The sequence below is a fragment of the Zonotrichia leucophrys genome, chromosome 9, assembly GCF_028769735.1.
Source record: "Zonotrichia leucophrys gambelii isolate GWCS_2022_RI chromosome 9, RI_Zleu_2.0, whole genome shotgun sequence".
In the NCBI taxonomy this organism is placed as follows: domain Eukaryota; kingdom Metazoa; phylum Chordata; class Aves; order Passeriformes; family Passerellidae; genus Zonotrichia; species Zonotrichia leucophrys.
The window spans coordinates 22,150,343-22,177,466 of NC_088179.1; the positions used below are offsets into that span (position 1 = coordinate 22,150,343).

At 43.5% G+C, this 27,124-nt stretch overlaps 1 protein-coding gene across 1 annotated transcript in view; it reads right to left on the reverse strand.

The window, feature by feature from the left end:
* Positions 1-236: 236 nt before the first annotated feature.
* The window catches only part of SERPINI1 (serpin family I member 1), a 46,020-nt gene continuing 19,132 nt past the window's right edge, over positions 237-27,124 (reverse strand). Inside the window, exons 2-9 of the mRNA XM_064721678.1 lie at positions 21,107-21,374; positions 19,731-19,961; positions 17,177-17,371; positions 16,204-16,408; positions 8,784-8,881; positions 3,366-3,452; positions 2,149-2,238; positions 237-1,024 (exon numbers count right to left, since the gene is read on the reverse strand). Coding sequence (XP_064577748.1) covers positions 948-1,024; positions 2,149-2,238; positions 3,366-3,452; positions 8,784-8,881; positions 16,204-16,408; positions 17,177-17,371; positions 19,731-19,961; positions 21,107-21,356 — 1,233 coding nt within the window. The 5' untranslated portion in view covers positions 21,357-21,374 and the 3' untranslated portion in view covers positions 237-947. The remainder of the gene's footprint in view (positions 1,025-2,148; positions 2,239-3,365; positions 3,453-8,783; positions 8,882-16,203; positions 16,409-17,176; positions 17,372-19,730; positions 19,962-21,106; positions 21,375-27,124) is intronic.

Below are 27,124 nucleotides of genomic sequence, written 5' to 3' on the forward strand. Positions count from 1 at the left end.
CCCCTGCTAACATTTCCTTGTGCTAGGTGTCATTCTCCTTCCTGCCAGTCTGTTCTCAAGGAAAAGTAAGGAAATGAAAAGGATGATGTTATTTACAAACTGAACATTTCGAACATTTTTAGACACTTAAAATTAAGTTTGTTTTTTTGGGTTTTTTTTGAGAAAGAACATTCTAGAGCCCAGAAATGAGCCCAGAACTGCTGTGGGGGAGAAAAAATATGTCCACACCAACGGCATTACCAGTGAACTCCTTTACTTCAGTCACACACAGAGCTTTCTACACTGACACTGACAGGCCTGGGATATTCATGCGATTGGGTTTTATTGGCATCATTTTATTTATCAAACACTCAGGGGAGCAGTGGCAGTCACATGCAGGAGCATCCAGAAAGCAGCACTTGAGAATCACGTGGGACAGTTCACACAAAGTCTACCACAGGCAAGAATCAAATCCACTGGCTCAGTTTGATCCATTTTCTGTGCTGAGCAGGGCATCCAGCACAGGCTGTGATGGTCCTGCTCTGCCAGGGACAGGAGGAGGTCACAGTGTCCACATGTGCTTCTTCAGCTCTAGAAATGCCCACCAAGCTTTGCCATTTGCATTATTCAGAGCTGCACACATTCTGCTCCTGGCTCATTGATCAAGTCAGTCTTTGGACTGTAAAAAAATTACAAATAATGGATTTGCAGTTTTCTGCTTTACAACTCACTAGAACAAGAAACAATTGTTGACATGTACACAACTTTATTTTAAGGACACAGCAATCACAATGACAGAAACAGAACCATTACTTTAATACTGTAAGCTTTCCTCTGGGAACTGACTTGCACACAGTTAGATCCAAAAGCGTTTTGAAACAGTGTCTTGGGGGAAAACACAGCAAACCTTAAATATATTAACTTCAAACTTTATGTGCTTATCTCCTCCTTTTGGTGGCTGGTGGCAGTTAAAGCTTTTCGAAGTCGTGGCCGCTGGAATTCATTGCCTCGGGGTGCATCACCCTTCCCATGAATAGCACGGTACCTGTGGAGAAAGTGGGAAGGAGGGAGGGAGGGAAAGGTGTCAGAAGCAGGAGGAGCTGGGGATTTAAGGTGATGAATACCTTAAATCATAAACAACAACAATCTGTGTGATTGTTACAGGAACAAATGTCTCAGAACCTGGCACAGGAGATGGCTCAGGAGCCCTGTTTGAAGAGAGCAACCAAACCTGAGCACCCGGGCTTGTCTGGAGAAAAAGGGCAACCAAAAGGATTTTTTCAAAATATTTCCAGCCTCACATTTCTGGATTAGTAACAAGCTTTGAGGCTTTACCTACAGTTGTTGGCAGCTCCTCTTTCCACATGCAACAAGGGTTCTGCAATTTTAAGAACTGTCCCAAAGCGACCAAGTTCCACTCTGTCCTGATTTGAACTTTTCTTTTTGGGGAGATTTTTGGGTGTTGAGTAGCAATAAAGACTAGATACTGTTCTCCAGATATATTTTCTGTCTAATGTGTCTACAACAGTAATAATATTTAATTTTATTATGGTTAGAAAACCCTAAGAGTTGGTATTGTGCCTTGCTGGGAATGAAGTTTGTGAGAATGAAGTCCCACAAAGCAGATCCATAAAAACCCTGTGGGTGCACAGCAATGTTTTATCAGCCAGTCACATCCACATCATTACAGCAAATTACAAGTGCCAGACTCAGGAATTACTTAATCCTTGCCCCTTTTGCTGTTAGTGCTGCTCTCATCCCTCACCTGCCACAGAGCACTTGGAGAGCACAACAGAATGATTCCCAGCTGTAATGTGCCTCCATTATGCAAATCTTTTGGTACTGGGAGCACATTTCACTGGGCTGACTGCAGGCAGGCTCCCAGGGAGTGCAGGATTATGGATACTCAGGGCAGTCACACTCTGTTCTCACTGCAGAAATGGTGAATTTTTCTTTTCTGGGAGTGTTTTTCAGGGTTATGTCAGATGTTGGTGTTTTATCTGGAGAAAGGTTCAAGGCCATGGAAAAGGTGAGTCTTTCAATATTGGGTATTTTAAAACAAACTAAGGAAATGTATAATAAAGCCCAGCCCATTGGTCGAAACATGTAATTTTCCTTTGCTTGAGGATGTGCTGTGAAAAACTCAAGAGAAGTCTGCAATATTCTCACCTGTTCTTCTATTTCTGACCAAAAAGAAGAAGGGATGGTCCACTATGACCTGGGGGTAGAGCACTGCCATTCTGCTGATGGCAATCATCCCTAGAGGAAACACAACACAGCACCTTGTCAACAGCTCTGCCCCTGCTCCTGCTCCTCCCCGAGTCCCACCCGCACCACCAAAACCAGCAGGAAAACATTCCCTGGAAAGGAAAGAGACCTGCACAGTAATTGCCTGTTCTGGCTTTAGGAATGATTAACAATGCAGAGTGCTGCAATTTCCCAGGCTGAGGGAGCAGCATATCAATTTGAAGATGCAGAACCTTCAGAGGAGTTGTGAGTGCTGCTCACTCACAGGGGGAAGGGCACTGCATTAACCAGCTCTGCTGCCCTGCTTTACACACTGGAGAGGGAAAGGGAACCCTTAATAACCAGGGAACATTCAAAAATTAAATGGGCTGATCCTGCAGCTTTTGGCTGATGTTTTTAAATACTGCAGAGCTGAAGGTAAAATTAACTGTGAATTAGAATTTGGCCCTTTGTTATTTTTATTTGGAGGTGCATGGATTTCTCCGGGATGTTATTACTAACTCCTAGTGTTTCATTTACTTCTAAATTTTTCCTCTAGTGCATAAAGACTGGAGCAAGGCCACAGAGAGAGTTGGGCACAATTCAACCCAGACCTGGCCAGCAATTCTTCCTTTCCTCAAAGACTGGCAAACAAGAGGCAATTAGAAATCACCTAATGATACATATGGGCAACAAATGTAACTTATTTTCATGTGGCAATCCATTGACAGGGGACAGCTCTGGTTGTGCATTCAGCACTTCCCATCTTGTTTTTCTGCTTATTAAAATGCAGCTGCCACAGCCACTCTCATCTCCCTCTCACTCTCCTGGATCAAATGCCTCTGACCATCTCAATTAGCAGGTGAAAAATGATGAATGCTCAAGTTCCACGAAGGAAACAGAAATTGCAGCCTGTGCTCTCCTGACAATCAGAAAATAGAGAAGTTTTTCACAGGATGCTGAAAACTCTTGGTAAAACATGTTACAAAAATGCCAACACTTGTGATTTGCAGAATTCTCTTCTGCAAGCAGCACACTTGCTATGCTGTGTCTCCATGCTGCTATTTAGCTTTCCTGCCTGTACAGCAAATCAGTTGTAAAAAATTAATTAGCACAGAATATCCAGACATTTGATTTAATTCTGCTTTTCAGTCAGGTACCTGAGGCAGCAGCAGCTTCTGATCCTTCCTCATTAACTTCTAGAAATGCCTTGTGAAGTGCCTTTGCAAGGTAAAGTTCCTTGTTATCTGCAGAGGAAAGGGGAACACATTTCAAGAGGCTCAACAATAAGATTGAAGCATTTAAAGAACCCACCCCAAACACCATTATCCACCTTCTACAGCAGGCAGGGAAGGAGAAAAACTTTTTGCATTAAAACACCTTCTGCCAATGCCTTTTAACAGCAGCATTTACCTCGCTGAGATTTGTGGTGCTCTCCTACACCATGGAAATTAAAATAGCTCAGGACTGCCCAGAGCCCAGCACAGTATATAGAGAGAGGGTAAAACCAGCCGTAGGACACAAGATTTTAAACTCAATTAGTGGGGAAAAAAGGTATTAAAATAGCTCAGGACTCCCCAGCATAGTATATAGAGAGAGGGAAAAAACAGCCCTTGGACACAAGATTTTAAAGATAATTAGTGGGGAAAAAATTATGACATTACAGGCATAAAAAAATTCATTTCTGCACTAGATACAACACAGGCTTCCTCCAGGAAAATGAGGTCTTTTCTTTCTTTTTCTATTATACATTTACAAGAAGCTGAAGAGAAATATTTACTGCAAGAACCACCACAGAGCTGTTTTTTTTCAATCTTGTTTCTGTTCCATCCTTCTCTGTCAGTACTTGAATTCCAGTCCCAGGCTGCTCCTGCTGAACGTCTCACAGGTTTTTGGGGGATGCTGGAGGATCAGCTCTGCTGGAATGCTCAGCAGCTGCAATGCCAAAGCCAGCCAAAGGCAGGAGGAGCAGCAGCTGGAAAAGCCTTTCCCCAGCAGAGCTCATTTGCTGCTCTGTACACTCAGCACTGAATTCAAGCTCCCAGTTCAGCTGCTGCACTTCAATCACACCGACAAAAGCCCCAAATCATCCCCTCAGGGACTGAGCGCAGGAAAACAGAGGCTGCTAAAACTGATACCACGTCTAGACTTCAGTCCCAAGCCTTCAGCAAGGACTGAGCTTCCACCCTGTTCCTTTAAAACACGGCACATGCAGCACCCACTTGTCTTTAACATTAAGCAAAAACCTTAAATCCAAACACATTTTTATGTTCAGTAAAACATAATAACTGGGGAAACGCCCACTTAGCCTAATCATGGATTTTAATCACTTATTACTCCAGCACTGAAGCCTGATGCTTTGCCCTGTAATACTCACAGAAATATTCCACATTTTTTGCCAACAATGCTTTATTTTGCATAGTTTGGTGGTGCTGATGGAACTCCAAGGTGTATTCCTGATGAGAATCAGCACCTCAGAAGATTGCTCTCCACCTGGTGGGCTCAGAGCCCCTAATTCTGAGAGCACAAACACTGCTAACATTTGCCATCAGGTATAAAAGGTTGCTATCTGTGAGAGTTTTCAGGATCTGAGTATTAAAACCAACATTTTAAGTGGACAGGAACACAAAAAGTGCCACTGCAGATGAGACCAGTACACCCAGCACAATTCCAGCTATGGAATTGCTGCTTCACAAGAAGGTACAAAAAGCCCTGAAAATGGAAACTGCAGCACAACTTACAAGAGAAAAATATCCTCTCACCAGCATGTGCCTTATATCCTAACCCAAGTTTCTATCCACAGAGTGCCTTTATTCAGTGCACTATAGACAGTTCTGATTGCTCTGGAGCAATTTCATTTTTTCAGTCCTGCCAATCTCAAGGAACACCCAGCAAAGATCCCTGTGGTTAAGTTTTCCATGAGAGAAGCACTTTCTATTTGTTTTCCATTTGTTGCCTTTCACTTCATTGGCTATCTTTGTCCTTGGATGATGAAAAGAGCAATTCCACATCCCAAATTACCTTCTCTAGATTCTTCTCTTTATATTGCTGCTATCACATCCTTCTCATTCATCTCTCCCTGCAGTGAATGAATCTATTTTCCTGTGAAAGCATAATGTTGTGCCTGAGAGTTCAGGCAGCTTTTCCTTTGCTGCAGGTTGGGACTGTCCCATCCCTGGCTGCAATGCTCCATCTCCTCAGCATTATCCACATTCCCTTGTGGCTTTCACAGGGAACAAGGTGGGGTTTTCCTGAGCATCTCCCATCACTTCATTCCTCTGCAGGAGCTTCTCTGAATGTGGATTCCGTAAGAAAATGTGGACTTCCATAAGAAAATATGGATTTCCTGGCTTGGTTGTGGGAAGCCCCCTGTGGATTTGGTGGCAAATTTGAGCTTTGTGCAGGAATGCTGACCCCTGGGAGTGGGAGGGAGCTGGAGCTGCCCCCTAATGAGCACGACTCTGCTGGCACCACACTTCATTTGTCACTATCTCCATATGTCTGCACACTCCCACTCAGCTGCCAACTGGCTGCTCTGCAAAAATCTCATTTTTTAAAAAAAAATACCATGTGGGTTTATTGGCTCTTCTCGCTTAGGCTGTCCCAGAAAAATTATATGGATGTCAGTCAAGATTTCCAAGAGTTATTTACTGGGCTGATGCTCTTCTAACTCCTTCAGATTGTGAAGGAAGTCACTGAGATCCCTTCATTGCTCACCCAGGTCACCTTGCATTAAAAGCAGCTGCTTTTAAGGCTCTATAAAACAGCCAGAAATATTATAACCATTTGAAGGAGAAGGGGAGTTTTAGCACTGAAATTAGTTCAGTGCTAAGTCTTCAGTGGTGTTAAAACACTCAAGCAGCAAATTTATGTGATGTGATAAAGTCACAATGGTAACATCTCGAACAGCAGAGGTTGTTTCAAGATGATTTTGGGCACTTGATGGAATCACATGCAAGTAAATACTGTCAAAGTCTTTGCTGAAAGTGAGAGTCAGAATAGAGGAGAGCTGACAGCCCAACAGGAATGTCCTCCTACTCACCTGTGGCAAAGAACCCAATTCCTGCCAGGGAGTACCATTTGTGCAAAATGCACCTCATTAACACCTTCCCTTTGGCTGCTCAGACATTCCAGAGGGTACACCTGGTCCTTCTGGGTCCATTTTCCAGATTGAGGGGGAAACAGCAAAAAAAATTCTGAATATTGAAAAATAATCCTGCAGTGTGGTTTGTATCCACTAAAGCCACAGAGAATTTTGCTGAGCTCACCACTCTGCCTGCAGCTGATGACAGGATTTGGGTTGCTGCTGAAATTGCAGGAGACTTTTCCTGGCAGCAATGTCAGAGCAACAGGACAGCAGGGGGAGAGGATTTGTAAATGCAACCAAATTTCTCAAAAATCCCTTTAGATTAAGTTTGATTTATATCTTCCTAAATTAAGTGTCCAATTACAGATTTTGTTGAAATATCTGCATTTAAGACCTCATGAAGTGCCAGATTTTCCAGAGGGGTGACCCTGATATCCACATAAACTTCCAACTTCCATTTCCTGATGTCCCATTCAGGTGTCTGTAAAAGTCAGCTTTAAACAATTTGTCCTCATGACTTATTTCCCCTTCCTCCATCCATATTTTAAATCATGAAAATTAGAAAGTATTCTGTATTTTAACTACTTAAAACTTCATTTAGACAGCATCAGTGAAATGTCTTTAGTGTGGTTTAATATCTTTAGTGAAAATTGTGAGGTTTTCACTAAAGACATTACTTCAAAACCATTTTTTCATTCTTAATTTACAAATAACCTTTTCATGCCCAAGTAGAACAACCTATTTTCAGTGAAAAGCAGGTAATCTACAGTAAAACTCATGAATTTTCTCTATACACTGCTCCATACTTAAATAACAAGTCAATCTTTAAATGGCAGAGCAGTTAATTCAGCCAGGCAGAACATGGGGTTTATTTTGTACAGTACAATTGTCAGAAATACAAAACTTTAAATAAATCATTAGTCACATGGATTAAGACACAAGCATGTGGTTCTTTCTGCCAACCCCTTGATAAGTAGATGTCCCTGATATAGAAATGAATTTTACATGGAACTAAATAAAAGTCAGGTGCTGCCTTTGTGGTTCCCTGTGCATTTTCCATTATCCTTGGAGCTTTTTCTCAAGTAAATAATTTCCTATAAATAGATCAGAATTTAAAGGGAAGCTGACTTTTCTTTGAGCTGGCAGAGAAAATGAAGGTGTTTTTCTTCAGAAAAATGCTATTTCTTTGAAAAGGGGGTTTTTCATTTATTTCAACTCTTTTCATATTAGCTAAAGCCAGTTTTTCCTCAATTTCACTGGAAAAGTGAAGGTGGCAAACCAGTGGAATAAGCTACATGATAGACTATAAAGAATATTTCAAACTTAGCAAGAATGAAAGGCACCACAAACATTGTGAATGAGGGAGGGAGGTTTGCTTTCTGAGCCGTGCTTGGACCAAGGCCCACAGGAGTGGCTGTCCCGGGGTCAGACAGTGGGAACAGCATTTCCCACCAGGCAGGGAGCTGCTGGATGGCTGGGGAGAAACACATGGAGCTAAAAAACCCCAAAAATCACACAGGTGCCACTTCAGAGCAGCTGTGGCTGCCCCTGGATCCCTGGCAGTGCCCAAGCCAGGCTGGACAGGGCTGGGAGCACCCTGGGACAGTGGGAGATGTCCCTGCCATGGCAAGGGGTGGAATGAGATGATCTTTAATGTCTCTTCCAACCCAAACCATGCTGTGACTCCATGAACAGCTTTAGGAGGTATTAAAACCATAAATATCTCACTTCCACATGGATTTTTGAAGGTAATGGATATTTCAACTTCTGCTGAATGCAGGCAGCATTTGTGACTAAATTGCTTTTGTCCCCAAACTCTCCCTTCCTGTGCTGCTTCCAGGTATCTGGGGTGTCACAGAAAAATCCTTTCCTTAGGATTTTTCCTCCTGAGAAGCTGAAAAGCCTCAGGAACAAAATGTAAACATTGATTATCTGCTGCTGTGGAATGCAACAGGTGCATCTGTGATTGGTCTCATGTGGTTGTTTCTAATTAATGGCCAATCACAGTCAGCTGGCTCAGACTCTCTGTCCCAGGTACAAGCCTTTGTTATCATTCTTTCCTTTTCTATTCTTAGCCAGCCTTCTGATGAAATTCTTTCTTCTGTTCTTTTAGTATAGTTTTAATATAATATATACAATAAAATAATAAATCAGTCTTCTGAAACATGGAGTCAGATCCTCCTCTCTTCCCTCATCCTGGGACCCCTGTGAACACCAGCACACTGGGGAGAGGAATTAATGGTGCAAGAGCTCAGTGCTCCTCATGCTGGGGACAAAGAGCCCTGGAGACACTGAGTGACCCCCCTGGGGAGGGAATCCCAGCCAGGCACTGCAGCCATGCCCTGCTCCAGTCTGCACCTGCCTCTTGCAGAGCCTCTCACTTTGTCCCCATCTCTAATGAGAGCCGGTTCTGAAACACTCAGAGTGAACTTCCCCAGGTGAAAAATGTATTCCCTCATCTACCTTGAGAGACAGGACGAGAAGTTCTTACCAGACATGGCAGTGAGGTCAGCACTGCTGCTGAACAGCTCTGTAATTCCCAGACCTCTCCAGACATCCTTCAGATCAATTTCCTGCTCTACTGTGAACCTGCAGAATGGAAGGGAACATTACAAAAAGCCAGATGTAAGCACTGCTTACTGTTATTAGAAGATTAAATTTTCTAGGTGAAAATGCCAAGATAAATAATGCAAAGTGGGAGATCCAGTGCTAGTGACACCTTCCAAAAAATGCTTACAAACAAATGAGTTTACTCACAGCTGGATTTTTCCTAATACAGAAGCAATCAAAAATATGCTAATGGTATGTGCAGCCCCCTGCCCATAAAACTGCAGAGCAAAATTATGCAGCAGCTAATGGAAATGCTTACTTTTTACACAAGAGGTTTTCTCTAAAACCTGAATTTAATTGTGCAGATACCAGAACAGAATATCAAATGAGGCAAAGGACAGCAGAACTTCCCAGAGAGCTGCTGGCAAAGCAGGAGTAAGATACATACTCCATTTTCACTTTGATAATACAAGAAAGACCAGCTATGAATATGAATATGAAGCATTGCTGATTCAGCTTCTAATTAGTGTGGTGGCACAATTGTAATTGGGTTTTGATTGTGAGTAAAGAGCAGGGAAAACAAATAGTTGTTAGTGTAAATGCACTGAGTGTAACCTGGCAAAAGCCTGTTCTAGGCTGGGTTAGTGTGCTGGAAGGACAAACTGACATCTGTCCTGAGGGCAACATTCTGGGCAACCTGGGAGAGTGGAAAACAAGCAGAAGCTTGTTCCATTTACAAGCTGATGTTCAAACATTGTAAAAGCTATGCCTGGTGTCAGGAGAACAAAAAAAAACCTTTATACATGGCCAGACTGAGACTGGACAGCTGGAGAAACACAGAACCATGGCAGAACAATATTAGTGATGGCAGCCCCAAGCAGAAATACCAGATGTGTACAGCTGCCACAGGAGAGCGGCTGGAATCCTTGTGAGGGGTGAGCTCTGGAGAGTGAGCAGTGAATTATTTGTGATTTACAGTGAGCTGGCTGGAGCTGTCCAACACACAGCTCTGCAGGAGGCTGCTCTGCTTTGTCCTGCTTCCTGCAGCCACTGAGTCAGCCCAGCCACAGCTCAGCCCTTGGGGATGGGGCACAGAAATGCTGGAAACGAATAAATGTGTTTCTTTGGGATTGAACTCCCCAGCTCCATGAAGAACAACATGTTCTCTTCCAGTGAAAGTCTGGCCCAGAGCTGTGGGCAGGGCACAGCTGATGGAGAGCTGAGATGTCCAACCTTGGCATGCACCACCAGCCTTGGCAGCTTGGAAAGGAATCATCTGGACATCAAACAGAACTGGATGAGAGTCAAGTGATCTTCCTCACTTACACAAACCTGAACAAAATCCAGTACATAATCTACTTTCATAATGAACTTAGAAATGCCACTAGAAGCCAAAAATCTGGGGTGGAATGGATATCATCCAGAATTATCATTATCCAGAGAATAATTTTAGGACTTAAAATAGGATCTGGAGATAGCTCAGCACTGATAAATCACTGGTGGCATCAGCAGTGTTCATGCACTCTGTCCAGACCAATCCCAGGGCATGCACGGAATAAAAACACAGGAACTGATTCTTGTGGTTTTACTGCCTTGAAAGTTCTCAGAAGAATCACAAAAATTGTGAGAATCACTAAAAGAGACCAACAAAACTTCAAGTACTGAAGAAGCTTCCCCTGGTGTTCTGGCAGATCCTGCATCAGTTCCTGTGGTAACAACTCTACAAGTTGCTCATTCAATCAAATCTCCCTGACCTTTAGGCTCCAAAACTAAAACCACTTTTACTCTCACCACACACTTGTAAAACATGTCCACAACTACTTTAGAGACATTGGTAAAAACCCTAAAAAAGCAGAATTGAGACTTGATTCCCAATGCTAGAGTTAGTACAGTCCAGTCCAGAGGTCCTGTCCATTCACATTAAAGAATTCCACAGAAAATAAACTCAGAAATATTTCCTTCTATATTATATTTACATTGAAACATTTTGAAAACCACTTCCAACTATACCTCCTTTACAGAGAACGCAAATCAATGTCAAAATGCATTTTACAAAAGTTTCAGAGCTGTCTGTTTCCCTTTGTGGTTTTTATTTCACCCCAATATTAAATGCATCAAGCTTTCAACATGATTTAGGTAGGAGCAGTGTCGAATTTGTAAGGAATATTAGGATAAGAAAGCAGCAAGTAAAGTCTACGTGGAAAGCAGACTTTGAAGTAAAAAATAAGAAAAATAACTGCATAAAAAGCATTTTTTTCAGAGAAACTGGGTAAGAGAAATGGGAATCAGGTGGGTTTAAGCCTCTGGACCATCAGACACAAACACCCATCTGCTCAGAGATGCAAGTGACCCAGAAAGCAGCTGTGGCACAGGATGCTGGTGCACACTGAGCCAGGGAGAGGTTCAGGGAAAGACAAACCTGGAAAGGCTCACTGAGCATGGATGTGAGGAAAGGGAGAGCAAACAGATGGGCTGTGAAGGCGAGCAGTGCCTGGGGGAAGGACAGCACAGCCACTGGAGATGGAGGCTCCAGCCCTGCCTGGGAGCTCTGCAAAGGCAAATCCTGAGCAGCTGCACGAGTGAGGGGCAGCCCTGCATCTGCAGAGGTGAGTTCCTGCTTTTTGTGACCAGCACAACAATCCAAAATACCACAGCAGCTGTACAAATATCAAAGGATCCCTTTATGAAAGCAAACCTCATTACTGCCCTTCTTGGAGTTTTGTCTGGTGGTAAAACCCCACTCCAAAGAGATCTCCCCTCTTTCCTCACATGCTCTGAAAGGCAGGCAGAGTTACAGATCAATTATCAATGAGATTGCCAATATTTCAGCTGACATCAGGACCAGCCTCTTCTCAACAGTAACGGGGCAGCTTCCACACAGTCTGAAATTTAATTTCAGGCTCTGCAGTTGGACATAAACATTCAGCAGGAGTTCCCCCTCAGTCAGATCTGGATTTCTGAGCACTCCTCACAGACAGTGAGGATGATATTCACAATCAAAGCTGACAACCCAGAGCACAGAACTGACACTCCAGCTCATTTCCCACACTCTGGGAATGCTGAGCTCCACCACACCACCCCTGGCACTTGGTTATTTGCACTGTTTGCTGCATATCATGAACCAGATGGTCATTTTTTATTTCCCTCGCCATCTTTTAGGTGCTCCTGATGCTAAAAATACTCTGAAAAACTGATTTAAATACTTCAGTATCAAAAATCATGGAACACGAGCAACTGAGAGCTTTAAAAACCACAAAGGGAAATCTGAGAAACAGACACTGAAGAGAAGATTAGGTAGAGAAACCAGCAAGTCTCTGGAGATTTTAGCTGAGAATCAGGACATTTTAATGAAATTTAAAACTTGCACAAGCATTAGAATAAAATGATGCATTTATGTCACTGACATTCTGTAGTTAAGCATTAACATTCCACATCAGGCCATCTTTTCTTCTATTTTACAGCCTTTTAAGAGAGAGAAAAAGATGTGTTCATCTTCTATGGTGCCATACAACCCTTAGAACACTGAATTTTCTGTGATTTTTAGGTGCTCAAGAGCCAAGGAGGATGAAGGTACAGGGTCTACTCATCAGGAGAAGGGAATTGCAGCCTGCAGTGATTCATCCCAAATGCCATCATTTCAAAAATTCCTGAGGGCTCTGAGTGAGCCAAAGCAAGACAATTCCAGGTTTTCAGATTGGTTCTAAGGGATGGAATCCTGCTCAAGGACAGGCAGAGGAATGGCTGCAGTGCCTGACACCAACGTTCCTGCTGGTGCTGCCTTGTGCAGGCTGCCCTGGGGCAGAGTCCCAGAATAAAGCAGGGATTTATCCAAAGCATCTCCTCCATGGATCCACCTTAGGCAGCACCAGAGCCCAGCCAGGGCTGCACCCAAGATGACCCAAAATGGCCCCAAAATGCACGAGCGCTCCCGGGCTCTGTCCCTGGGATCAGTTCTGCTCCATTTGCACCTTGCAGTTCATTGTCCCATCCCAGCTTTAGCCCAGGCAGTCCCACCCTGCTTGTTTTTCTCTCTGCAGCCCACGGGGTTTGTGCTCCTGGGCTGAGATTTGGGTCATTTGTCCTTGGTGCCCAGCTGGAGCAGGAATTGTTTTGTCTCCCTGCTCTGTGCACACAGCTCACCATCCCTGAATGTGAAACCCAGACCCACACACTAAAGCAGCACAGAATGTGAAAAATATAAATGCTAAAACCTGAGGCATCACCTGGAGAAGAGGCCCTGGGGACTGAGGCACTGTTGGCACCCAGGCCCCAGTGCCAGCTGCTATCAGTTCCAGCATCCTGGCTGGAATTTCAGCCAGCTTGTCCCCAGGTGCTAAGAGCAGCTTCCAGGATTTAATACTCTGAAAACAAACAAGTGAGAGAGCAAAGAAATCCCACTAACAGCAAAACCAGGCAAAAAAAGCCCATTCAGCTGTAGGGGAAGCAAAGCAGGTTGTGAGGTTTTCTCTGTGAAGTTCCTTCCTTCCAGGGCTGAATGTGCAGGAGTTGGCTGGGAATGTGTTCCAGGGGAGTTTTGTGCCTCTTCTGTGGCTGTGGCTCAAGGACAACCAGCACTGGCCCATTCCTCATCAAAAGGGCACCTGAGACAGCAGGTTAAAAAGTAAAAACAGAAAGCTCAAGGATTTTTTTTTTCTTCATTTTGGTTTGGATTTATATTGGGTTTTGAGGAGTGATTTTAGTGCTTGCTGTTTTTTCTTTTAAAGAAAACAACCTTCAGCTAACATCACTTACCATTTTGGCACCATCTAAAGATTTTAAAGCTATTTTAAATGCACAAAAAAAAAAAAGCAAGAAGGTTGTTACAGAGATTTGGGCACGCTGGAACAATCCTGAAGAAGGGATCTGCAAACTGTAGCACCACTATTAGGTACCAGTTCCTCCCATGCTCTTCAAGTAATTTATGTTGGAGAGACAGCTTTGTAAATTAGATTCATGGTCTGTTTCACTCCTATGCAAAAAGTGGATTAAAATGTTGATCATTTTAGTCTGGGTTAAGCTGGAAACAATGATTTGGAAATGAAAATGAGGAAGTATAATTTAACCATTCTGTACAAATCTCTCCTTTGCCATTAGGAGGAATAATACACAATTTCATTTGCACACAGATAATGCAGACAGAAATTGCAAAGTTGTGATTAACTCTGCTTTGGCAAGTCATTCAGTCCCATTACAAATGTATAAGTTTAAAAAATGTTCACTTTATAATTGGATAGCATCTCTCAAGATATAAAAATTTAATTTTATTCCAGTGCTGCTTTCAATTTCTCAGTGGACAGAGCCTGGAGGCCACATTTCATAACATGCCTTTCTGAGTCACAGCATCAAATATTTATGAAGTGTTTATTTAGAGCATTGACAAAATCCTGTAGATCACCTCTGAATCCCTAATGGAATCCAACACCTTGGGAGCATGCAATTAATTCCTGGAATTTTGTAAGGAGACTGCAGAATTCCTACACAATTCCAGGCTCAGGATAGTTATATTTTGTAATCTGAAGGTGATTAGTATGTGTTTGCCTCTGTATAGCCTGAATTTGCAGGTGTTTATCCCATTCTTTGGGGTTCTTGGATAAGAACCAAGCAGCCTCAAGGCAGAATAAATAAGGACATTTTATGATCACACAAACCCCAGGCCTCAAGTTCCCATGTGAGAACCTGGCTCCAGAGAACCCTGGAGTATCTGCAAACAAAACTCCAAATCACCAATAGAAACTGAATCTAAGTCATAAATATATTTATGTTTTTAATATCATTCATGTGTTTAGATACCCAAAATACTGCAATATGGAAACTGGTTTTTACAGATTTTCTCCATAATCTGCTGTGGATCTCCCACTCCAGAAATTCTTGGAGAGGAGATGCCCAACTTCAGCACTTGGTGCACAGGCTGCTGTCCCAGGTACAGAAGGAAAGCTTTAGGATGGAGGAACCCTCAGATTTCTCCTATTCACACCTAGATTTGCCCAAGCCTGCAGGAAAAGCAGCCTAAGAGAAAAATCCCCTCCCCTGTGTATTGGTGGACTTTTGAGGGCTCTGGGACCTGAAGCTCCAAGAGAAAACAAACAAGAAACAAATGCCAGGAACAGAGAGCAGCAGGTTCAGTGTGTATAAAACCTGCAATGCAGCTTTTGCTGCTCCTCCTGCTTCCTCAAAGGAACTGGGGCTTAAAATCAGAGAGAAACTCTTACTAAGGGGACTGAAAACCAGTCCCAGGATGCTGCTGGACCCTCAGCACTCTGCCCTTGAGCTCTACAGAGGAGTGGATCCCATCTCAATTTGGGATCAGGGCATGCTGACAGCACCAGCCCACCTCAGCCTAATTTATCCTGGCTGGCCCTGTTTATTGTGCTCGGCTCCTGGACAGGGGTCCCTGCTTTGGAAAGGGAGCTGATGGACTGCAGGGAGCCTGAACCTGTGAAATGGAACAAGCTCACATCTCCAAGGCACCTGAAATCAAAGAACTGCTTTAATGATTTAAGGATTCACTTGAGTTGATTTTTTCTGCAGCCACGTACTCACTGCACAGTGCCACAAAAATAGAAGAAGTGGAAGTGATTCCTTTCAGAGATGGGCTCTATTGTGACAGAAACACTTCCATGAAATCATCATGAATCACTTGAAGGACAGTGTGAGCCAGCTGTACATTATTAGTGACATTTAGTAGTAAACAACTCTGCTACCAAGCCAGGCAGAGCACGGGAATGAGAAATATCTGAAGGTGGAAGAAGCAGGATTCCAGGAAAGATCCAAATGCTGCATGTGGGCAAATGTGCCCTGAGCACACAGCCTGTGCCTGCAAACGGACTGACACACATTTCAGCCCTTCTGCTACTGATGGCTTGTTATTCTTTGCTGCTCCAAGGAGGAAAAGCAGCACTTCTTACAGCTGGGAAAAAACCAACCCAAAATTGACTGGAATTACCCCTCAACACTCAACCATTTGTATCTGCACAGACACACACCACTAGAACCACTGAAAATAGCAGCACACAGAAACCTAATTAGCACCTAAATGAAACATTTGGTAGCTCAGACTTCCAATATTTCTGTGGCTCCTGTCTAAATGGAACTTATCCATAATGAGTTCTGCACTACCCTGAGCACCATTCTGGGTGGATGAGGGAACTTTCCTCTCTGCAGAGCTCTCCTCTCTCTGAAAGGGATGCAGGGGCTGAAATAACCTCACCCTGCACTGCATCCCCAGGCCCTGCTGCCAAAGCCCCTCCTGTGGCTGCTGCATCGCTCCAGGCTTGAGCAGGACAGCTCAGGTGTTCCCTGCCCTGCTCCTCCATCCATGGGGATGCAATTCCCCCTTCCAGGACCTGGGAGCACACACTCACCTGGGCAGATACACTTCCACTTTCTGCTTCTTCACAGAGTTAGCCCACTCATTGATCAAGGAGGCCTTGACCAGGGGCTCCAGGGTGGCCAGGGGCACCTCCTGCCTGGAGAGGACAATCATCATGCTGATCTCATCCCCCTCATAGGGGATCTCCAGGACCTGGTAGATCCCTCCTGCTTCGTTGGAGCCATCACTGAACTCGCCTAGAGGGGGAAAACAACAAAAACCCTGTTAGAATTATTTTGTCTTTAGTCTATTTATTAGATACTGGAACTAAAAATGACCCTCTTTATTCTATATAAAATTTTTATATAAAATTGGTTTCTTCATCACAGAATTTCAGGCTTACATTTGATTTCTTAAAGAATACAAGCTCAAGCTATCACACAGTTTGTAGATAATCACAGCTCTGGGACATAACTTTCAGTGGTTAGGCAGAGAAGAGCCTGAAATTTAATGCTGCTGAGACTTTCAGGGAAATGGGCAGAGATCTTATTCAGGAGAGAGGATTTTTCAGTGATGAGATTGAGCAAAATGCTGCCAGACATTTTAGAGCCCTTTTGGAGCTCAAGCTCCAACTAAAAATGATCATTAGTTCTGCTGTTCAAAAAACCTTTATTATACCAGTCCAAAAGCAAAGAACAAACATTATTCATTTGAATGTTTAGCACAGCACAAGAAAAATATTTTTGTGATAAGCAGGACTAGCTCAAGAATTGCAAAGAACTTCAATCCAATGGATAAATATTCTGAAATCCATCCTAAGGCACCAAGCAAGTCATTATAAATGTTGCTACCAGCTATAATACACACATTAAGGAAAAAAACCCAAACTCTGAGTCCCTTCTTTGGGCAAACAGCACATTAAAAATTCTAGGTGGAAAAAGAGACAACAATACAAGTGGATATTACTGCAACAAACCCATTAAGTGAAGATTTAGTAGCTCTAAATTGCTAAAGGTCTAACTCACCGTAGTAGAACTCTCCCTGTTGGTACATCATTGGAATTTGCACTTCACTTTCATCATCTTTAGTGAAAGAAAAAGTTCTGGTATTTTCAGGCCTGAACTGTGACTTCCAGTTGCCTTTAAAGTAGATTGCATTGATGAGAGCCAAATGAGTTAGAGCACCAAAGTCTCTTGAAGACACAAAATCTTTGATCATGCCTAAAAAGAAACCCAGCTGTCAGTCTGCATGTCAAAGTGAGCATTAAATCCAAACTTAAGGCAGCTTGAAAAATGCAAGAAAATAAAAAGCAGCGTTAACATGTAATTTCCAATTCAGATGTTTCATTAAATCTCCAATTAAAGTGCCAGTGTTTTGTAAACCTAAATCACAGTGTAGGTGTGGAAACCCTTCCATCGAGGACGTGTTAGGCAACTGTTTCTTGATCACTGCTAAATACACCCTACAAGGAAGCCACGTGGAGAAAGGGTCACATTTGGAATGTTTACCCTGCTGCTATGGAACTGTTCAGCACTTCCACACTAAGGCCAGAACTTGTACAAACTTTGGTTCCAATCCAAAGCAGCCCTTAAATGGGTGCTTGATTTAAAGCTGCACCCATTGCTCCTCCACCAGTTCTGAGGGAGCTTCAGCGATCTTCTGTTGAATTCAAACACCAGAAATCCACATAAATTCCCAGCATTTGTTCCAGTGGCATTGGCTCTTGAAAAGCAAAAGAGGAAAAGCATCTAGCATCTGCTCTATTCATGGGAGGTACAGCAGCTGAGCATGGCAGCTGCTTTGCTCCTGCTCCTGAATAAGTCATTTACATCAGAATGCAGTCTGGTACCTGCTGCAGCTCATCTCAAAGCTCTCCATTTCACCAAAATCATTCCCAGTTTGGTAAACTGGGTGCACTGACCAGCTCTGTCACTGTTCTTCAGGAATTACAGCCTCCTTCAGATTGCTTTCTTGCTCACTTCTATTTTTAGCTGACATTGCAATGCAAAGTGTTAAAATAAACACATTCCTCCATCTGATTATTACTCCTTAATCCATGGTTTAAAAAACAAATTAATTCTGCTTTCTGGAGCATATGATCCTGACTAACTGGTGTGAAATTTGTGTATCACAGGGCTGGATTTCTTCCGGGTTGCTGTTTGCACTTCATCTTATCTCGAATGTTCTAAGGAGGGAGGTGTGACCAACACTCACTTGGAGTTGGGAAAAAACAAAAGGGAAACATTTCCAGGTTTCTATTTGGTACTCATATTTCTTTATTTTTTTTCAGCCACATCTTCTTAATACATTAATGAAATGTTAAGAGTTTTCCTGCCCAGAGGAACCTTTGATGGTTTTGTTTCTGCTCTGAACAGGGTGGAACTGACACCTGCCTGTGCTGTGCTCCTTTCCCCAGGGGCAAATCAGAGAGGAAGGGACCAGCTGAGGGACTGGAACCATCCCAACCTGACACCAAGAGCCCCCCAAATGCCCTGGTGGGCTCTGCTTTTCCTTCTCCCTCAGCCAGACACCACATCCATGGAAACCCTCTGCAATCTGCTGCAGCACTTCCACCCAGCTATTTCTGCAGCCTGAGAGAAAGGGCAGTTTGTTAGGAACAGAATGGCTGCTTGGAACAAACCAGGCAGTTTTCAAAAGGGAATAAAAGCATTACAGAAGGTGCTTTTCCAAAAGGAATTATGGATTCTTAAGCGCTCAGACTTCATGGGGATGTGTTAATTCCTTCCAGGTGATTCCAATCCCTCCAAATTCTCAGTGGTACGACTGTGTCAGAGCCAGACCTCTCTGAATTACTCCCAAAATCTCAACCTTCAGAGTGGGGAACCAGAATGAGAACATGCTTTGATCCCTCCACCAGGAGACTCCCAGAAATGGGGGCTCTGCATGGCTCCAGGAAATGCCACCTCTCTGGGAGCTGCCAAGCCAAGCAGCACCCTGCAGCTCCCAACGTGCATATTTACTGCAGTAATTTTGTGCTTAACTCCCCTGCTGCAAATTTGTGTTGTGAAACTGTTGACAGCGTTCCTAAAATCAACTACCCTCTCAACATGCTATCTCGTTTCCTCACACTGCAAAATATTACATTACACACTCTGATTTTGTGGTGCAAAATTAGCTTTTTATTCCCCACTATTCTATTTCTCAGTACCCTGTGAGTATGAGCTCCTCAGAAGAGGAGTGATACTCCACACATGCAAAGCACAAGCCAATAACCCCTCTGCAGACAACTTTTCTGCCATTAGTAATAATCCTTTTGTAAAAAAAAAAAAAATTAAAATACTATTAAAATGCCTGCCATTAAAACAGTCTCATTCAATAAATGTTACAGATGGTAAGACCAGAGAACAAATATTCAAATAGATGCCACATGATTAACAATGACTAATATTACTTATGACAGATTATTCCTACACAGGAAAAAATAGAAATACTAGAATTCTTCTCTTCAGTCTCAGACAGAAGAGATAAAAGCCAAAGCTCCAACCCAACACCACTGCACAAGTTTGGAAGCAGAAACACTTCCTGCAGGAAGTGCACAAAAGGATCACATGCACTTACTATTTGTGTGATTCTCCACCCATTTATTGATCTGAGTAGCAACAGCTGCACTTTGGCTGAAATCTACATTCTCTACTTCAGCTTTGAAGTATTTCTTCACCAGCTGCAGGAATTTGTCACTGACGTGGAAGCCGTTCTGCACGTAGAGGGAGTTGGCGATGTCCAGCACGTAGTGACTTTCATCAGCAGTTGCCATGTCAGAGAGCTCCTTCAGGAAGGCAAACTCTTCACCTGGGGAAGGAAAAAAACACCTTCAGTGCTTCAGAAAGGAAAATTATTCCATGGCTTTTCTGCTGAAAATTCACCAAAATGTTTTATGCAAAGTAAAGCCATTTTTTTTTAAACAAACTTGTTTCTAAACCTACACACACCTTCAGATCTGAAGGAATAATCTCCAAGATCATATTACTTAGAGCCTGTTTTTTCTACTAGCTATAGTTAGTCTAATTAATGAGACATTTGAGTCCCACCAGAAGCAAAGCTATCAATGGAAATTCTTTCTACACCAAAAAAGCAATTAAAAAATTATTTTTGCAGGTTCCATTCCTAAATCTTGTCACCAGAAATTCTTAACAGAATTTTTATTCCATCTTAAATGCCAGTTGTTAAGGAAAAATGAACTTCAAATCTTGAAACTAAGGCCCTCTTCTATGCCAAAAGTAGGTCTAGAATTTCCCAGGATCCTTAGTGGGACAGTACAGAATTCTTGGTGGGTAATGAGGAATCTTTAACAGGATTAAAGCAGTCCGCTTCAAAATAGGAAGCTGCATCATATGCTTAAAGGTAAAATTTTTAATTTAAAATCCAATAAAATAAACCTTAAAACTGATGGCAATGATGTGTTTCAAGCAGAAATCATGGGAACACTTTCACTGAAATGTCACACTCATATCCCAGAATAGTGAGCAGCCCAGAAAACAATCAACTGCACAAGAGGCAAGATGGAGGACAAGGAGAACAAGAAGGAGGAGGACAGGACATGCCCAGATTCCTCCACCTTGCCTCTTGAACCCCCATTCTAAATCCCCAAAATTCTACTTTTTCACCCTGTGACAAGTTAATTATCATTCTACTCCAACTTTTATGGCTTGTAACTCCTCACACAAAATTGGTAATTGTTTCCATGGGTTAAAATCAAAGGCACAGGTGTTTGTGACTCCATGCCAGGGTCTCAGTCCTCCAGGGCAGCCAGAGGAATTTCCTGGGTTCTGACATGTCAGCACCTCTCAGCTCATGCAGAACCCACACTTTTGAGCCTGCCCAGAAATCCACCAAGAAACCCAGTGATTTATAACCCATGGACATCAGCAGGCTGCTGCCAACCCTTGCTCGTGTTTCTCTAGGACAAAAAGTAATAAATGATGCGAAGGCCTCACCATTTTTCAAGCTGTCAAAGCCCATGGAATGTCGGATTTCCTTCAGGGTGGTGCCGTGGGCTCCCAGCTCCACCATGCCCATGGCTATGGCAATGCTCAGAGGGGAGAACAGGATGTTCTCATCCTCCCTGCTGGCTCTCAGCTGGTTGTAAACGTTCACAGACAGCTCAGCGATGGTTTCATCGGGAAAATTGGTCTTGAAGGCTTCGCTTTGCAAAGCAAGCAGGGACAGCAGCCCAAGGAAATACATGACTTGAGATTTTAAGGTCTGAAAGGTAAATTTGAGGCAAAATAAGGTTGTTGGAGAATATAAAATTCAACTTGAAAGAGGAGTAATCAGCTTTTTCATCTTAAATCTGTGGGGGAAGAAAATCCCTAGAGTTCAATGCACAGTGCAGTTAGTTGGAGGAGACACTATTAAAAGAGAAGTGATGATGTATTTTCACACAAAAACAACCTCCTCCCTTGTGAATGGTATGTTTGTGAAATCTTCCAGCCCCAGGCCAAAAAAACACTCACAGTTTCTGCAGAAAAGACCCCAAAGACAGCAACCCCTTCCCTCCTTCCCTTTGGAATTGTGGCTGTTTAGCACTACTGACCTGGAACTGGCTTGTGTTTCTGCACTTTTCCACAAAAAAACCCCAGAAATCTGCTGTTTCTTTCATTTGACCTTCTAGTAAGATAGAACTTATTTATCTAAGTCACTTAAGTCCCCAACAGGTAAAACAGTTTCAAGCACTGTGAGAGAGCTCCCTGACACCCGTGACAAAGTTACTGTTCTGTGAGGTTGCTCCGTTGCAAAACATGTGGCAAGCAGCCAAAAATTCTTTGAAAGAAAAAAAGAAAATCAATCATGCCTTAGTTACCAAATAAACCCCTTTTGTTAGTAAATAACAGTGAGAAGTTGGGCAGCTCTGCTAGCTGGGAGTCAATCCCCACTCAGAGGATAAAGGCACTGTACAGTGAGAAATAACACCAGAGGGAACAAGGAAGGAAACTAAATTTAAAAAAGGGTGATGCCTCTGAGTAATCCATCCCCCAGGCTCTGCTGAAATGCTCTGGGGTAAGCAACAGTTCTCACTCTACCCCAGTTTAGCTCACACAACTACTGATAGTAGAATCCCAGCTCCTGGAGCAGGGAATGTGTAACTTCATCCTTCCTTTTTTATTTTCCTTTCAACTCTGTGCTACCTTGGCATGAGACCCACTACTGCTGCAAGCCTTGGGTGAGAAACAGCAACCAGCAGAGCTCCTGTTCCAGCTCCTTCCCTCTGCCTGCAGGGCACAGCAGAGCAAACCCTCCTGCAGCAGGGCTTGCACAGGACGAGGCTCAGAGCTTCACCCACAAGTGTTCACAGGTGGTTGTGCCAGGCTGCAGGGCTGGGCAGCACAGCCCAGATTTGTGTGCATGCTGCTGCTCCACACCATCAATTTGCAATGCAGGCAGCCCAAGTGCTTCTCCTTATGCTTCCCAGCAATGCTGGGGCTGCATCGCCAGGTTTTATAGACATGGCACAAAGTGAGCTTTATACAACATTTATATTCTGCATTTCATCTTCAAAGGCCTGTGCAGCATTATCTAATTCACTCACACGGCGCTGAATGATCCATAATTTAAGTGTTATTACTGACACTTTATAGCTGAGAAAATACAAAGAACAACAGGGTACACACACGTGCCTTGGCAGCCACTGGTGCCAGCACTAGTTAAGATTCCTCCTGTCCCCCAGCCTCCATCAGCCTTTTGTTCAGTCCTGAACTGAGAAAATTGAGGAGATGAACCAGTGCAGCAATCCCACATGGTTCAGGGGAAAAGGAGAGCCTTGCCTCTCATCTTTCCACATATGTAAGAAATATTCTCCTTCTTAAATTTGCAATAAACTATCTGTGGTGGCATCACTTCACTTCTGCGGATTAGTTGATCAAGCTTCCTCTGATTTTTAGTAAGATAGCAAAAATGTCCACTGAAGGCTCTTATTCTATTTAGGAACAGCACAGAAAAGTCATAGAAGCCTAAAGCACCAGCTTTAATCCTGCCTGCATTTTCCAGTGCACTGACAGAACTACCCAGCACTCCATTGCAAAACACCAGTCTGACCATCACTATTTATTCCAGAAACACTGAGACACTATTTATAACCCCAAACATTATCAACACACCACAAACCATCCCAACAAAACTGCTTAATAGCAGTTCATTTTTTTAATCTACCCATTTATAAATTATTGACTTAAGGATATTAAGGTTCCTGCTACAGAAAATAACTGGATTTCTGTGTGATCATGGGCATTGTAGATTTCTTTATTTAAAAGCCCTGGAGCATGCCTCTGCCAGTGTTACATAAGACTTGAGCCAGCACATCCCTGTGATAGACTGAGCCCAGGTATTATTCTCTTATCCTAAAAGCTGCACAAGGCAAGAAAAGCTTAACAAAGCTCCATCCCACAGGTCTATAGTGGCACCAAAAATGGTGCTCAGGAAACAGATAAGCAGGAGCTCATCTTGCTTTTGTTGAGGATGAGCCCAAATTTGGGAGCTCTCCCACACTAATCTATACAAACAAGTTGTGCAGCTCAGTGTGGATGCAATTACACAGAGAGTGAAGCTTTCCACTCCTGCATCAAGAGCAGCTTGAGCTCACTGGGAGACCTGACGTGGTTAAAACAGATGTGAAATAATCTGCAATTTTCAGAAAGGGAAGTTCCCCAGCCTTGCAGTGGCAGAGGCAGCTGCTCAGCACTCCATCACTGATCTCTGTGCTATGTACCACTGCCAGACAGGCTTAAATAATTGCACAGGGGAAGGAGGGGAGAAATTTATACATCTTAATTAAGTGTTTAACATGCAGGTCAGACTGCCTGAAAGCTAATAAAATATTTGTTATTAGACAACGCTGGAACCCCAACATTACATACAAATCAAAATCATATTTCTTTGTGACCACTCACCAAAAGCTCCTCATGTGAAATAATTATATTACTTTTCATTATTTAGTTGGACAGAAAATACAGTAACTACATAGATGGAGACAAATAAAATTTATACTGAAATGCTCTTAACAAGACAAAGTACCAAAGTTATGTTTTTAACTACAAGCCAAATCCCACTGATGGCAACACTGTGCAAAATAGAAGTTCCCAGTAGGAATGAATTAAACCCAAACAATTTTGATTTCCTCCCCAGCCCTTCCACATCATTTTAGTCTAGAGAGGCTTTCTAATGAAGTTCACAGTGAAGTTCCCCATACAGACACCAAGGGGAAAGGAAGATAGGGAGGCAGGAATGAACACACGGATACAGGCAGAGAATTTATCAGCTCCTTTGCTGGCAGTGCTCTCCAGAGTGAAAATACATAAATGAATGAGTCCAATGGAAGGGAAGGTGCTTCAAAGCAAATTAAAGATCTGTGGGTGCTGGTCAGTGGGGAGGAGGCTGTGAAACACCACAGATCAATCCTTTTCCCAGTGTGAAAATGGTCTCATCCATCTAATGGGAAATGTCTGTGGTAAATTCCTCAGTTCAATTCCTCTCACACTTCTGGCTCATGCTCACACTGCTCTGCTGACAACTGGGAATCCAGCTCTTAATTATCATTCCAGCCAGAGCAGCTCCTGCTCCTCTGATCCTGCCTCACTGCAGGCTGGATTATTTGGGCTCTGGCCTCAGGCAGGAGGGCTGGGTCCCACCAAGAGCTGAGACTGATTCTGGAGCAGCAACTTCTGAGCATCCCTGTCCAGCCAAACCCTGGATTGTCACTGCAGCAGCACTGAGAGCATCTTTGGATTGCCTGGACCCTACTCACAAACACACTTCAAGTTGAAGGAAATGAAGCTGAACATTATGTAATGCACATCCAGAAACTTAAACAGTCCCTGGGAGTATCATCAAAATTTTACTCAGTCTTTTCTGTCTCCCTCAGACATCCCCAGTACAGTCTGTCACTGCTGATCTGCATCAATGCAATCTGGTTAAATAATCCTGCAGCAGTGGGAAAGGAGTCAATGTCCCCACTGAACAATGTTTAAAAATCAACAATCATCAGTTTCACAGGCTACTGTGTACATTTTGCTTTCACTGCTAAATATGAGAATAAAAAAAGCTGTTAAAAATGCTTTCACTCCTCAGTCATTAAGGCCAAGGGTATGAACTGCTCATTTGAGGGTGTGTCAGACAGATTCTGAGTTTTGTTTGATTTCATCAATTGATGCATGAACACCTCTCTCCTACCAGGCAATCAAGGAATCAGTGCAAACAAATTCTCCTTGCCACAGCCTCCTCTTGAACAACAGTTGCGTATCACAAATCCTCACTTGCTACAGCAGTTTGTCAGAGCATATCAGTTCTGTTCTGGCTTGCAACTGTTCTCAGGGGAAAAAAAAAAGTGATGGAACACTAAAACCAACAAGATTCCAGATATCCATCCTTCAGCAGGTGCTGGCACTGAGGTCACAGCTGGTTCAATTCCCAGGAAACTTTTTAATTCAGCATTTCAGAAAACACCTGGAAAGCTATCAGCAGCCCCAAAACTCAGCCCAGCACATTTCCCCAAGTGGCCACAGCCAGCTCAGGGCTGCTGCTCACCTACCCTGGGGCCAGCCCAGATGTGCTCCTGTGCATGGGCACAAGGGACAGCCACCCTGGTGATGGCTGAAGAAAAACATTCATCTGATAAACGCAGGACTGCTTCTCCAGCTCTTGCCTCTCCCCAGCAGAAGGCTGGGATGACTAAGAGGAAGCAGAACAAATTCGCCCCCTCACACCCACAAACTCTGAACTATGCGGTTCCAGTAAAAAGCAGAAGGGGCAGGCGCTCTCTGGAAGCTGAGATATTTTGAGATATCCTATCAACAAACTCCAACTGAGTTCACAGACATGAGGTAGCACGGATTTTGAAACAGCGAGACCTGGACTCGGCGTAGGAAGGTGCCAAAAATTCAATTAAGGGTTGAATTCTAGTACCTTGTACTTGTCAGACAGGTTGAAAAAATGGGTTATAATTTCCTTTTCTTTTACACCTTTACAGAGGGTTTTATAAAGAAACTAATTTATGGCTTTAAAAACCTACAAAATAAAGCTGTGATACATTGCCTTGGTTCCTCAGCACACAGAGACTAAACTAAGATTAGTTGCCTTTGAGATTACTCTTGGCTACCTGCAAGCTAAACACCAAAGGTGTGGGAAGCACAAATGAGAAAAACTGCTGATTCCTGATCAGTGAGTTAAAAAAAACCCTGGGAGGAAAACAAGTGTGGTAACAGCACTGATTACATTGTCTCCTGGAAAGAGCAGCTGCAGGAGCAGACAGAAGTCTGGCAGGACAATTGGATAAAGCAACAGACGGATTTGCTCAGGGAACAAGACCTGCTGGGTCAGGGGAAAAACCCACAGGGGATGCAGGCAGGGACTGGGGGATTCTCCTTCCCCCCAAATCCAACCAGAACAGTGCCATGCTTGTGGCAGGTGAAGTGTGGAAGGATGTGAGGTTGGTGAAATTTCAGCCACTACTGAAATGTGACAATTGCTGCAGGCACCTTTACTCTGAATGATTTCTTGTTGGCAATAAACACCAGAGAGAGGCACCACCTAACCAACAACAGCAGCTCAGAAAATGAACAGAGCTCAGACAAGGAACCCAACTTCCCCTCCCAAAGAGCCCCCCGAGCCCCAGCCCAGCCCAGGGGAGGCAGGAGCAGCTGGTGAGAGCCTCAGCTGCTCTCCAGACCAGGGATGGTTGTCATGGCTACCCTGAAGGATGTGCAGAGGAGGCTCCAGACATGTCCACGATTTGCTCCCAGCTAGTTCAGGCTTGCCTCAGGCCCTACAACAACAGGGGAATGTGGCTGCTACCACAAACCTCAAGCTGCTCACAAACCCACCTGATCCACTGCAGAACAACACAAGAATGGCCTTTCCTCTGCTTTGTCCAGCAATGCAACCTCTCAGATTTTTATGTGAGGATTGGGCGAAAATTGCACCTCTAGCCAGCACTACTGGAGCAAAAGCATTCTCACCTCCAG